Raw genomic sequence first — 15,217 nt, forward strand, 5'->3', positions numbered from 1 at the left:
TTTTTAAATGAATGTCATGTTGTCACCTATACTTTTAATGAAATAAAATCCTTCAGAATCCACAAGGAACGCTTACAACTCAACAATAAAAAGACAAAATAACTTCATTTTAAAATGGGCAAAAGATTTGAATATTCTCCAAAGAAGATATACAAATGGCCAAGAAGCAGATGAAAAAAAAATGCTCAACATCATTAGTCACTAGGGAAACATATATCAAAACCATAAGGAGATACCTCTTCACAACCACCAAGATGATTAAAATCAAAAAGACAGTAGTAACAAGTGTCAGTGAGGATGTGGAGAAATAAGAACCCTAATTCACTACTAGTGGGACAGTAAAACAATGCAAGAATCCCTTTGGAATAAAAAGTTTGGCAGTTCCTAAAAATGTTAAAGATACAGTTACCATAGAACAGGCAGCTCGACACCTAGGTATACACCCAAGGGAAATGAAACCTGTGTTTATACAAAAACCTATACAGAAATGTTCATAGCTATATTATTCTTAATAACCAAGAACTGGAATCAACACAAATGTCCACCAACAAGATAAATGGATAAACAAAATATAGTATATATCTAAACAATGCATTATTCAGTCACAAAAAGGTAATGAAGTACCGATACATGTTACAGAATAGATGAACCTTGAAAAACATTATGCTAAGCGAAAGGAGCCAGCCACAAAAAACCATATGTTGTATGATTCCATTTATATGAAATATCCAGAATAGGCAAATACATAGAGACAGAAAGAGATTAGTGTTTACAGGGGGTAGGAGAAGTCAATGGAGAGTAAATACTAATGGTTTCTTTATGGGGTGATGAAAATATTCTGGAATTAGATAGTGGTGATGGTTGCTTTAACTCTGTGAAAATATTAAAAATCACTAATTTCTATTATTTAAAAAAGGTGAATTTATGGTATGTAAATTATTTCAATAAAATTATTTAAAAATTTAAAACCTTACAACATAACTAAAGTTTACCTGATCCATGACCCTCACGCTAGTCTCATTGGCATCCCCACCAAGCCTAGATGCCCAGATCACCCAAATCTACTTTCAGGAGTTCAGAACGTATCCCGCCCTTTTGTTATACCTTTATAAACCCTTTTGTATCTGTGAACAATCTTTAGCACTATTTTGTTTTCTTAATTTACATAAATGGCATCATACTATATATACCATTATGCTTCCTGACATTCCCACCAAAAATTATGCCTCAGAGAGCTATCCATGTGGGTATTTATAGACCTCTAGCTGTACATATCTGCATATGCAAAAACTTCTCTGGGACAAGGGTCAACAAACTACAGTATACAGGTCAAATTCTAACCACTGTCTGTTTTTGTACTACCTACAAACTAAGAATAATTTTTACACAAGTACATTTATAACTGAACTGATGACAGGGAATACTAAGTTGAAACCCCAATTAGGTGAAATGTTATCCCAAGAAAAAGAACTCCTTCTTCTCATTAGTAAAACTGTATTACAAAAAAAGAGTCCTATCTTACATTTTGAATTCTGTCAACTCAAGATTCATGGAAATTTGTTCTATTATTTAAGTACCTACACAATACCCTAAATTTTGCCTCTTGGCCCACAAAGCCTAAAACACTTACTATCTGAACCTTCAGAGAAAAGTCTGCTGGCCCCTGCTATAGTATATATATAGAAAATTGGAATGGATGGGTGTAAGGTAGATGTGTTTTCAAATTTATTAGATTCTGCGAAAGCACTCTCCAAAATGATACCAATTATATATCCACCAGCCATGTGTGAAAGCACAATTCCTTGAAACCCCCAGGGAAAACTATTTACTGGAGGTCAAAAACTCCCAAATCCAAAAAATTCAAAGGGTTCTGATTCTACTATAACTTTCCTGATCTCTCTGAAGCATCTGCCATAGCTGATCCTTATAAGTAAAAGCCCTTAAATTTATACATTTTTCTATAGTTTACATAATGCTTTCACTAACTTATTTTTTATATATGTTTCAAACTTTAGGTGCCTTTCAATGTCTTAGCTACTTGATGCCACACTTATTCAAAAATGGGTTTAGCATTTAAATACAGAGGACTTGGTAAGACATATGAAAGTTTCACCTGCATGTTTTCTTCCATGCCAACTCTCAATTAATAAACTTCATTACATGAAGTGGGAACTATATACTATTTTGTCAAATAGTCAATACAGTCACATTTACGTACACAAAATTAAAACTTAAGCATTTATTTGAGTATTTAATTGAAAATTACTTGAGTCTAAAATGCCAAAGACACATGAAATAGACATTTAAATCCTCCACTGTAATATTTCAACACTGTAATAATGAAAATTACACTTTGAAAACTTCCTCAAACGTTACAGTAATCATCCCAAGTAACATGAACTGCTATAAACTTCAAAACAAATCGGTATTTTTCACCAGTTCCAAACAGTCACAAAACTAAAACGCTCTATCAAGTCCTGAAAGTTTTTTTAAAATGTACTAGGTCACTGAAGAAGCACCAGAAATGCAATGAAATTTTTTTTAATGTAATCAAGTGGTCAAGACTAAAGACTTTATTTTTTAGAATATTCAATATTCTTTTTTTTTCTTTTTTTGGCTGTACGCGGGCCTCTCACTGTTGTGGCCTCTCCCGTTGCGGAGCACAGGTTCCGGACGCACAGGCTCAGTGGCCATGACTCATGGGTCCAGCCGCTCTGCAGCATGTGGGATCTTCCCGGACCGGGGCACGAACCCATGTCCCCTGCATTGGCAGGCGGACTCTCAACCACTGCGCCACCAGGGAAGCCGCGAGAGTATTCAATATTCTTAATACCAATGAAAAGTTTTTCTACATATATTATACTATGCCCAACACCTGACTTCCTGGGACATTTAACTTATCCATTATAGCTGTAGTCAAACTTACCAAAACTTTATCTAGACTACACTGTAACTCTTACATTTCCCTGGAAATTCATTTAACATATTAACAAGTAGTAGTGGTAAACAACTATTCCAATAACTTTTATGTCAGTATGAATGACAACCATATTGGTGACCAATAGCTTTGGTGACCATTTTCCTTGAGGATAGGGCATGCCTGTTTCATCTTTAATGCTGAGTGTCTGCAGTATGGAAAGAACTCAGTATTTACCAAATGAATGAATCCCACGAAAGTAGAATACCTTGGAAAGAACTGCCTAAAATTATACTTGCTTTGATAAAACAAGGCAAATATTCTTAACAATATAACCTGATATTCAAGTTGTGCCAATATTAAAAAAAAATCATACACCTTGGTGTATTAATTGTGGGAGTGAATAAAAAAGCACAAGTATGTATCTAACTTTCTAAAATACCTTCTGCTACTCTCCGCATGACATAAAACACTTGTTACAGATCATTATAATAATTATGTCCAAAGAATCATACTTTCCTGTGTCCACACCCCTTTGTAACATAATACTGTCAACTCCTCCATCAAGGAAGTAGAATTTCCTTCTCCATCATCTTAAAAATGAGCTTTGCATGGACATCTAGAAAAAGATGAGTTTTTCCACTCTACATGGTTTGAAAACAATCAAATTTTAACACCTTAAATTTAAATATGCCTGGAGGTGATCTAAAACTAATATCTTTAAATTGCTTTCTTTTTACTCTACAAAGACACAAATATTGGGCTTCCCTGGTGGCGCAGTGGTTGGGAGTCCGTCTGCCGATGCTGGGGACACGGGTTCGTGTCCCAGTCCGGGAAGATCCCGCATGCCGAGGAGCGACTGGGCCCGTGGGCCATGGCCGCTGAGCCTGCGCGTCCAGAGCCTGTGCTCCGCAGCGGGAGAGGCCGCGACAGTGAAAGGCCAGCGTACCGAAAAAAAAAAAAAAAAAGACACAAATATTTAAGAACTTCAAAACATCAAACTATAAAGCATGAAACAATAAAGCCAGAAGTCTATTTTTGGAGTTCTCTAATTTTCAGTACTTTACATAAAATTTAGTGCATTTTTAGTACTTATTTTTTTTTACATCTTTATTAGAGCATAATTGCTTTACAATGGTGTTCCACTTTCTGCTTTATAACAAAGTGAATCAGTTATACATATACATATGTCCCCATATCTCTTCCCTCTTGCATCTCCCTCCCTCCCACCCTCCCTATCCCACCCCTCTAGGTGGTCACAAAGCACGGAGCTGATCTCCCTGTGCTATGCGGCTGCTTCCCACTAGCTAGCTATTTTACGTTTGGTAGTGTATATATATGTCCATGCCACTCTCTCACTTTAGTACTTACTCTTGATTTCAACTTGACATAGCTTCCTTTAGTCCATAAAACAGAATTTAATTAGGTACATGCTATCTCTACTTAGATTATACATGTGTATTTGCTTAGCAAAAACACTTATTACTCAACATCTGAGCTTATCTATTTGTAAGTACCTACGGTGGGATGTATCACATATTTATTAAAAAAAAAAAAGATGGAAGAGCTGAGCAAAGTCTCCAATAATTAACTTTACATAACTTGATTTAAAGTAATAAAGTTTTCCTTGGCATTAAGAAATTAACATGAATTCAATAAGAAGAAAATGACTAAAAAAAAATGTATTAAACTTGCTTTATAAAACATTGTCTCTCACAAATATTCACCTCAAAGAAATCATGAATCTTTTTTTTTTAAGAAATCATGAATCTTTTAAAACATCCTTAGTGCTCTTTTACATTGCTTATAATCAATGATATATGCAATCTTCAAAAATTATAATTACTATTATCTTACGGATATCAAGTTATTAACACCAAATAACTGAAGAAATCTTTAAAATAGGTACACTTTTATTTTTATATTAATTATGCTGAATAATGAATATACCTATCATATCTTATTTAAATCTCATCTTACAGGGTACTAATTCTGTAAAATTACAACTCCAAGAAAAAAAAGATTTAATTCTCCCGAAGCCAACCAAATACTAATACACAAGAAAATTCACTTTTCATACCTTAAGGTAGCAATGTGCATAGCAATAATGAAGCAGATTATCAGAAGGCTGAGTAAGGCTGCTGACCACATGCACCAAATGTTCAGCATACATCGGCACAGAATGTTCCAGATTAATTTTATCCACCAGTATCTGAATGGATGGCAAAGGCCGAAGAGACTGGAAGTTTGTAGTATTCATGAAATTACTTGAGTTCTAGAAAATAATAGTGTTCAGTTTATATTTCAGGAGAAAGTAACTGATGTGCAACGCCCTCTATACAAGCTTCAGAGTGACACATTATGCAGTGATATCAAATCATCCTAGAAATGATGCCTTTCTATGGGACTCTCTTACTGTAACCAAATAGAAACACCTTCTACCTATTTTTAGTTATATACCAGATTTCAAAGAATGCCTATTTACTGTGAAATTATCAATGCCCTTTTAGCTAAAGCTTTTTATTTTTTCAGTCAACTAGAATATTGTCACAACGTGCCTCAGTACATTGAAGGTATTTTCTTAAGCTCAATAATTCACACACACAAAAAAATCCTAGATATTTCAGAGCCTTTATCTTCTTTCCCTTTATACACATTTAGATGACTAAACGACTAAGTGCACTACTCAAGACAATCTGAAAGATACAATAAGCAAAGTTTGCAGGACAGAAAAATTTCCGATCCACATCATATCTACTAATATTAAACATGCTAAAGGCTCATAAAGTCCTAAGAATCTCGAGGTAGGCTTCATATTTTCAGCGTTACAGAATCTTTCCAAGCTTCCAAGTAAATGCAGATAAATTTCAACATGTCCAGGGTGTGAACTCAATTAGCAAGCCACCCCTTCCAGCCCTTGAACTTATTCCCATACCTGTAGCTCTCAATGAGGAACAGTATGACCCTCCATCCAGAGGTGTGGAAAGAACAGTTTAATTGTTTTATCTGTTTCATTATCATAATAATAGGGGAACAGTACTGGCATTTAGCAGGCATTGGCTAAAGATGGTAAAACTACATAATACTTCCCTAGTCCAAAAAGCCAATACTACCATTATTGAGAAACACTGTACCTAAAAATAAGTTCTTCCTTTTTGACTCATTAATAATTTTTAAACCATCACATATTGAGCAATTACTTTACTAAGGGACTTTATTTTGGATTATTGAGATATAATATACAGTAAAGCACAAAATCTTAAACATAGAGTTCAACAAATTGTTATGTACGTAACCACCACACATTTCAAGCACCCTAAAAGGGTTTCCTATATCCCTTCTCAGGTAATATCAAATCCCCACCAGGGGTGGTCAATATTCTTTTGTCTGTTCTTCGATTTCATTTAAACAGAATCACACAGTACATACTCATGTCTGCCTTCTTTCATTCAACATATCTCTGAGCATTATCTACTGTTCACTCTTTGAGTTAACACTTATCATTATGGAATGACTCTTTATTTCTATCAATACCTCTTGTCTTAAGCTCTACATTTTCTGATATTAAAATAACCACTCTATCTTTCCTTTGATTAGCACTTAAATGGTGTATCTTTTTCCATCCTTTTATTTCTAGTTTGTGTTATAGTTTTCAGCTCCAGAATTTCATTTTGTTCTTTTTTTAATGGATTGAGGTCTTTTGAAATCTTCCACTTTTTTGTCTCTTTCTTGAACTTATTAACCATAGTTAAAGTACTGTCATATTTCAATTCTTCTCCACTGAAATTTTCCCCAGATGATCTCTTTACCCAGCAATACAATGAACAATTATGAGTGGCTGATAGAGAGCAAATATACAAAATGAAACTGATATATCTTAATTCTTTGCCATACTTCCATAAGTTCTTTTTATTTAAAGTTAGGACAATTTTTACTTCCATAATCATCATCATGTCACCATTAAAAGACATATAACCCCCAAAATAATAAATTAAAGATAACAGATAATACCTTATATGTATATGGCAGACTCAGAAAGCAATACATTGTATACAGACCTAAAATATTAAGCAACTAATAAGCCCTCATTAAAAAACACAGTAATAATCACTGGGTTCCTAATATGTGCAAAATGGTTTACATGCATTATCTCACTGAATATTCAAAATCATTCTAGGAGCTAGGTACTTTGGGGGAACTGCTCTATGCCAGCACCCAGACAATCTTAAAATCCATGTAGCCCACAAGGCAAGGCTAAACCACACAAGACATAAGCCTTGGTGGAGCACCCTATGATATTATCAGAACAGGGGAAAATAGGCGGTCTTGCGCAGAACTGCTAAAAGACCATTTCTCAGTCGACTTCTCATCTTGAGAAACACTGCTATGGGGAAATTTTCTCATCAGCATCCCTCATTCATGGGGCTTTCCATCCACTCTCTCAGAGTACAGCTGTAGGCTATATAACTGCTTAGCTGCAGTGTGGAACTGAATCCTTGCCAACAAGGTACCCTACCATGTGCCCTGCAGGTCATTTGGCACTCTAGATTCAGGGTTGTCCTGAAAGGGACAAGGCAAGCCAACACCATTACTGATTTGCTTTTGCTGTCTATGTAAGTAATAAACTATCTGAATCTATCAGGGCTTGTTGCTTCTTTACTGGCTGACTCTGTCAGCCTACATGAAAAATATAATTTTCTTTTGTTTTTCAGAAAAGGAAAACAAGGCTTAGAGATATAAAGCAGTGTCCTAAGGTGTCATAGCTTGTACATGGTCTGACAACAAGGCAAATGCTCTTCAACATTTCTTTATAGAACCTTAGCTTGAGGTTATTTTTTTAATCTATTTATTTATTTATATAATATATATAAATTATTTTCTAAGAATTAATAATCGTAGTTACATTGCTTTAACTTCATCATGGATAACTATTATATATAGACAGATATTCTGATATTCTATTACTTAATCAACTTCCTCTTACAATATCACAGGACCAATAAATATACATGTATGAGAAAACAAGTAGTGAATGACAAAATATACCTTTTCTCCCATAATGACAGGTAGCAAATGATCCAGCAAGTTGAATTCAGCCATGAAAATTGTAAAGGTACATTTGAGGAGAGTAATACTTGTATGTCGAGTAGGAATATATTCCTCCAAAGATGCCACTTCTTCAGGATTCAGCATTGTTTCACTTTCACCCTTAATATCTAAAATGAAATAATAAAAATGCAATGAAAATTTATTTTTAAATAATTTTCTTAATGAAAAAATTCATCAGTTCTCCAAATTTTAAGGTCAAATTCTTTTTTTCAACAATGAAGCAGTTGTAAAAATGTTGCCTTAAAGAAGAATAAATTACTCTAGAAATGTATGCCTTTGCTATGTAAAAATTTGTTTTATGTTTTAAAATATTTTAAAGAAATTTTTAATCTCTGTCATCAAAAGAATAACAGCTTCCTTTCATAAAAACACCACTGAGATAATGCAAATTCAAGCCATAGACTAGGAGAAAATATTTGCCATAGACAGACACATAGATAGACATAGGTATATGCGTAAAGGACTTGTACACACAGCATATTAAAAATTTAAAACTACCTAAAAATCAAAAATAAACCAATAATTCAATGGAAAAATGGGCAAAAAAGCCTTGAACAAGCAAAAGATAATATATCCAAATGGTTAAAAGTTATTTCAAAAGCAAGTTAACATTGTTAGGTATCAGATAACTGCAAATAATGTCACGATGTGGTAGCACTACACATCCACTGGAAAAGCTAAAATGAAAAAGACTAAGAATACTAAAAGTTGGCAAATACGTATCAGCAAACTTTTTCTATAAAGAGCCATATAGAAAATACTTTAGGAGGGACTTCCCTGGTGGTGCAGCAGTTAAGAATCCACCTGCCAATGCAGGGGACACAGGTTCGAGCCCTGGTCCGGGAAGATCCCACATGCCAAGGAGCAACTAAGCCCGTGCGCCACAACTGAGCCTACGCTCTAGAGCCCACGAGCCACAACTACTGAAGCCAGTGCTCCACAACAAGAGAAGCCACTGCAATGAGAAGCCCGCACACCGCAACAAAGAGTACCTCCTGCTCGCTGCAACTAGAGAAAGCTCACGCACAGCAACGAAGACCCAACACAGCCAAAAATAAGTAAATAAATAAAATTAAAAAAAAAAAAAGAAAGAAAAGAAAATACCTTAGGGGACTTCCCTGGTGACACAGTGGTTAAGAATCCACCTGCCAATGCAGGGGACACGAGTTCAAGCCCTGATCCAGGAAGATCCCACATGCCGTGGAGCAACTAAGCCCATGGGCCACAACTACTGAACCTGCACTCTAGAGCCCGCGAGCCACAACTACTGAAGCCCGCGCGCCTAGAGCCTATGCTCTGCAAGAAAAGCCAGTGCAATGAGAAGCCCATGCACCACAACGAAGAGTAGCTCCTGCTCACCACAACGAAGAGTAGCCCCCGCTCGCCACAACTAGAGAAAGCCCACGCACAGCAACGAAGACCCAATACACCCAATACAGCCAAAAAATAATTAATTAATTTTAAAAAAATACTTTAGGCTTTGTGGGTCATACAGCTTGCCCCAATTACTCAATTCTGCAACTGTAGTACAAAAGCAGTCACAGACAACACATAACTAAATGAGCAAGACTATGTTCCAATAAAACTTTACCTATGAAAACTGAAAATTAATTTTCATATAGTTTTCATGCGTCACAAAATATCAATCTTTTTTGTATTTTTTCCAACTATTTAAAATGCAAAACCCATTATCAACTCTCAAGCTGTACAAAAGGAGGCAATAAGTCATAATTTGCTAACCCCCTGATCAAGGGCAACTAAAACTCTCCTACACTGCTGGTAGGAGTGTAAAGTGATTCAACCAAATTGAAAACAGTCTGGAGATATTTACTAAAGGTGAACATACATGATCGTTTTACTTAAGTGATTCCACCCTTAAATTCCCAACAGAAATTAGTATATATGTTAATCAAAAGGTATGTACTAGAATGTTGGTAGCATCACTACCATAATAACCAAAAACTAGAAACTAACCAAATACTCATCAACAGTAAAATGGATAAATAAGTTATGGTATATTCACAAAATGGGATACTAAAAAGAAATGAGAATGAATCCCACAAACATAATGTAAGCTAAAGCCATAGGCAAAAGAGTATATACTGTGTGATTACATTTACATGAATTCTAAAATATGTCAAACTAAATCTAGGATGTTAGAAATAAGGAGGGTGGCTACCCTAGGGGTTCAGAGTAATAACCAAAAGAGGGTAAGAAGGAGAATACTGGAGTTGTGGTAAGGTTCCATTTCCTGAACAGTTAGCCACATAGATGTGGTTAAGTTTACAAAATTCACAAAACCATACCCTTAGTTTTGTGTGCTTTCCAGTATGTATCTTATACTTCAATAATGAAGTAAAAAAAAAAAAAGGGAGGGGGGGAACTGCTAACTACTCAGAGAACTGCCTGTACAAAGTCAGTTAGCAGCAGTTACTTTATAGAGATCATAAATATTTCTGAAATGATAAACTGCTTCAAGTAAAAATTCATTTTATACAAACGTGTGTGTGTGTGTGTGTGGCGTAATTCCACTGTGGAAGAGATTGCTAATTGCAATCTTTTCTTCTTCCTTTTAGCAATAAAACTCTCTGAATTTTAAGTGAGGTATATGGACTCCGTCTAGAGAATACATTTTCCAGCCTCCCTGGCTGCTGGGTGCAGGGACATGTTACTAAGTTTGGGTCAATAAGATGACAGAGCCATGTCATTAAGTGAAACTACATGTCTACCGTTTTCTCTTGTTCCCCCTTCCTGTTGATTAAAATTAGACACTGTAATGGTGAGCCAACACTGACCATGTAGATGAAGTATACCTCAGAGGATGGTGGAAAAACAAGATAAAAGGAATTCTGGGTCTAAGACCACATCATGAAAGAGAGTCACCCTAGTCCCCTGGAGTACCTACCAGCTTGGGTTTTAACATGAGAAAAATTAATTATATACTATTTTTTGTATGAACATTAGTTCTCATTTCTCTGGGATAAATGCCCAGGAATGCAGTTGCTGGGCTATATGGCAGCTGCATGTTAAGTTTTATAAAAAACTGCCAAAACGTTTTTAGGAGTGGCTGTACCATTTTATATTCCCACCAGCAATGAATCAGTGATCCAGTTTCTTCACATCCTCCCCTACATTTGGTGCTGTCACAGTTTTCTGTTCTAGCCCTTCTGTACATACTATCCTAGCACTTATCAGAGTATCTGGCAATGGAGCAGGCATTCAAGCAAGGTGCAAGAAATGAATGCATGAACATATCAAGCACTTACAGCATTATATTACGTGATTTTACATGCATTAGTCTTTGGAAGTAGGTCCTATAAGTGTATCATTTAGGACAACAGCAAATTTGCTGTGACAAGAGAAAATAACTGAAGTGTCAACAAAAACAACGCTTATTTCTCTTTCACTCAACAATCTGAGTCTAGAGGATCCATGGTGCCACCACACTACTGAAGACTTAGGCTCTCTCTATCTTATTGTTCTGCCATCCTCAGCATGCAGTTTTCATCTCAGAGTTGAAGCTAGCAGGTCCAGCCCTGCCATTATAATTGCTTTCCAGCAAGAAGGAAGGGAAACAGTAAAAAAGGAAGGCACACTCTTTTCCTTTTAAAGTACTGTCGCAAAAATTCACATGAAGTTTTGCTCCCATCCAGTAGCCAGAACCTAGTCATATGACTGCATTTGGGAAGTGAAGTCTATTTCTATCAAGAAAATTTCTATCATAGAAATTTCTATTACTATAAGAGGAGAATGGATACTGGGGAGACAATTTAACCAACTCTATCGCAATAATTAAACTCATAGATAGAGAAATGGAAAAATCAGTGATGTTGATTACTTCCTAAAGTCAGTAAGAAGTGGGGGTCAAACTCAGCCTGATGCCACAGGCTGAGGTCTTTATTATTCTATACTTCCTCATTATACTCTTAAGTCCTGCTCTAGAGTGCTTCATTGCATGAAAAGGAAATTTGTATTTTATGAAACTGTGATAACCTATCTTTATACCATGCAGAAAATATCAGTCACACAAAATTTTTTTACCAGTAGGACCTAAGTTTTCTTGAATTTTAAATTCATATGCTTAAAACCCATCTTCTTCATGTCTACTCCTTAGAATACACTAAAGTGGAAAAATGGTCATATTTCAGGAGTATACAAGGGGAAGAGTATCAAAAGGTGACAACAAAATACTGACAGGCTTCCGGGAAGATGGTGGAGGAGTAGGACACGGAGATCGCCTTCCTCCCCACAGATAAAGCAGAAATACATCTACACGTGGAGCAACTCCTGCAGAGCACCTACTGAACACTGGCAGAAGACGTCAGACCTCCCTAAAGGCAAGAAACCCCCCACGTACCTGGGTAGGGTAAAAGAAAAAAAGAATAAACAGAAAGAATACGGACGGGACCTGCACCAGTGCGAGGGAACTGTTAAGGAGGAAAGGTTTCCACACACTAGGAAGCCCCTTCGCGGGCTGAGACTGCAGGTGGCTGAGGGGGAAAGCTTTGGAGCCGCAGAGGAGAGCACAGCAACAGGGGTGCGCGGGGCAAAGCAGAGAGATTCCCGCACACAGGATCGGTGCCGACCGGCACTCACCAGCCCAAGAGGCTTGTCTGCTCACCCGCCGGGGCGGGCGGGGCTGGGAACTGAGGCTCCAGCTTTGGTCGGAGCGCCAGGAGAGGACTGGCGTTGGCAGCGTGAACACAGCCTGAAGTGGGTAGTGCGCCATGGCTGGCCAGGAGGGAGTCCGGGAAAAAGTCTGAACCTGCCGAAGAGGCAAAACACTTTTTCGTCCCTCTTTGTTTCCTGGTGCACGAGGAGAGGGTTAGATTAAAAGTGCTGCTTAAAGGAGCTCCAGAGACGGGCGCAAGCCGCGGCTAACAGCGCGGATCCCAGAGACGGGCATGAGACGCTAAGGCTGCTGCTGCCACCACCAAGAAGCCTGTGTGCGAGCACAGGTCACTATCCACACCCCCCTTCCGGGGAGCCTATGAAGCCCGCCACTCCCAGGGTCCCGTGATCCAGGGACAACTCCCCCGGGAGAACGCACGGCGCGCCTCAGGCTGGTGCAATGTCATGCCGGCCTCTACCGCCGCAGGCCCACCCCGCACTCCTCCCTCCGCCCGGCCTGAGTGAGCCAGAGCCCCCGAATCAGTGGCTCCTTTAACCCCGTCCTATCTGTGTGAAAAACAGATGCCCTTCGGCGACCTACACACAGAGGCAGGGCCAAATCCAAAGCTGAGCCCCTGGGAGCTGTGAGAACAAGAAAGAGAAAGGGAAATATCCCCCAACAGCCTCAGAAGCAGCAGATTAAAGCTCCACAATCAACTTCATGTACCTGCATATGTGGGATACCTGAATAGACACGAACCATCCCAAATTGAGGCGGTGGACTTTGAGAGCAAGATTTATGATTTTTTCCCCTTCTCCTCTTTTGTGAGTGTGTATGAGTATGCTTCTGTGTGAGATTTTGTCTGTATAGCTTTGCTTCCACCATTTGTCCAAGGGTTCTATCCATCTGATTTCTTTTTCTTTCCTTTTTTAATTTTTTTCTTAATAATTACTTTTTATTTTAATAACTTTATTTTATCTTACTTTATTTTCGATCTTTCTTTCCTTCCTTCCCTCCTTTAGACAACGAATCATCCCAAATTGAGGAGGTGGACTTTGAGAGCAAGATTTATGATTCTTTCCCCTTTACCTCTTTTTCTGAGTTTGTATGTGTATGCTTCTGTGTGAGATTTTGTGTGTATAGCTTTGCTTCCACCATTGTCCTATGGTTCTATCCGTCTGTTTTTTCTTTTCTCTTAATAATTATTTTTTTATTTTAATAACTTTATTATATTTTATCTTATTTTATTTTACTTTATGTTCTTTCTTTTTTTGCTTCCTTCCTTCCTGCGTCCCTCCCTCCCTCCATCCCTTCCTTCCTTCTTTCTTTCTTTCTTCCTTTCCTTCTTGCTTGCTTCCTTTCTACTTCTATTAATTCTTTCTTTCTACTTTTTCTCCCTTTTCTTCTGAGCCGTGTGGATGAAAGGTTCTTGGTGCTGCAGCCAGGAGTCAGTGCTGTGTCTCTGAGGTGGGAGAGCCAACTTCACGACACTGGTCCACAAGAGACCTCCCACCTCCACATAATATTCAAACGGTGAAAATCTCCCAGAGATTTCCATCTCAACACCAGCACCAAGCTTCACTCAACAACCAGCAAGCTACAGTGCTGGACACCCTATGCCAAACAACTAGCAAGACAGGAACACAATCCCACCCATTAGCAAAGACGCTGCCTAAAATCATAATAAGGCCACAGACACCCCAAAACACACCACCAGACGTGGACCTGCCTATCAGAAATACAAAATCCAGCCTCATCCACCAGAACACAGGCACTAGTCCCCTCCATCAGGAAGCCTACAGAGCCCACTGAACCAACCTTAGCGACTGGGGAGAGAAACCAAAAACAACGGGAACTACGAACCTGCGGCCTGCAAAAAGGAGACCCCAAACACAGTAAGATAAGCAAAATGAGAAGACAGAAAAACACACAGCAGATGAATGTGCAAGATAAAAACCCACCAGACCTAACAAATGAAGAGGAAACAGGCAGTCTACCTGAAAAAGAATTCAGAATAATGATACTAAAGATGATCCAAAATCTTGGAAATAGAATAGACAAAATTCAAGAAACATTTAACAAGGACTTAAAAGAACTAAACAGGAAACAAATAATGATGAACAAAACAATAAATGAAATGAAAAATACTGCAGATGGGATCAAGAGCAGAATAACAGAGGCAGAAGAACGGATAGGTGACCTGGAAGATAAAATAGTGGAAATAACTACTGCAGAGCAGAATAAAGAAAAAAGAATGAAAAGGAATCTCCATAAGGTTAACAGCTGATCTTTCAGCAGAAACTCTGCAAGCCCAAAGGGTCTGGCAGGACATATTTAAAGTGATGAAGGAGAAAAACCTGCAACCAAGATTACTCTGACCAGCAAGGATCTCATTCAGATTTGACAGAGAAATTAAAACATTTACAGAAAAGCGAAAGCTGAGAGAGTTCAGCACCACCAAACCAGTTCTACAACAACTGCTAAAGGAACTTCTCTAGGCAAGAAACAGAAGAGAAGGAAAAGACCTACAATAACGAACCCAAAACAATGAAGAAAATGGGAATAGGAACATACATATC

General features: G+C 37.8%; 1 protein-coding gene across 1 annotated transcript in view; it reads right to left on the minus strand.

The window, feature by feature from the left end:
• VPS13B (vacuolar protein sorting 13 homolog B) overlaps positions 1–15,217 on the minus strand; it is an 816,084-nt gene that overhangs the window by 702,717 nt on the left and 98,150 nt on the right. The window contains exons 14-15 of the mRNA XM_024756522.1: positions 7,964–8,133; positions 4,998–5,192 (exon numbers count right to left, since the gene is read on the minus strand). Coding sequence (XP_024612290.1) covers positions 4,998–5,192; positions 7,964–8,133 — 365 coding nt within the window. The remainder of the gene's footprint in view (positions 1–4,997; positions 5,193–7,963; positions 8,134–15,217) is intronic.

This window comes from Neophocaena asiaeorientalis, unplaced genomic scaffold, assembly GCF_003031525.2.
Source record: "Neophocaena asiaeorientalis asiaeorientalis breed wild unplaced genomic scaffold, Neophocaena_asiaeorientalis_V1.1 scaffold29, whole genome shotgun sequence".
Taxonomy (NCBI): Eukaryota; Metazoa; Chordata; class Mammalia; order Artiodactyla; family Phocoenidae; genus Neophocaena; species Neophocaena asiaeorientalis.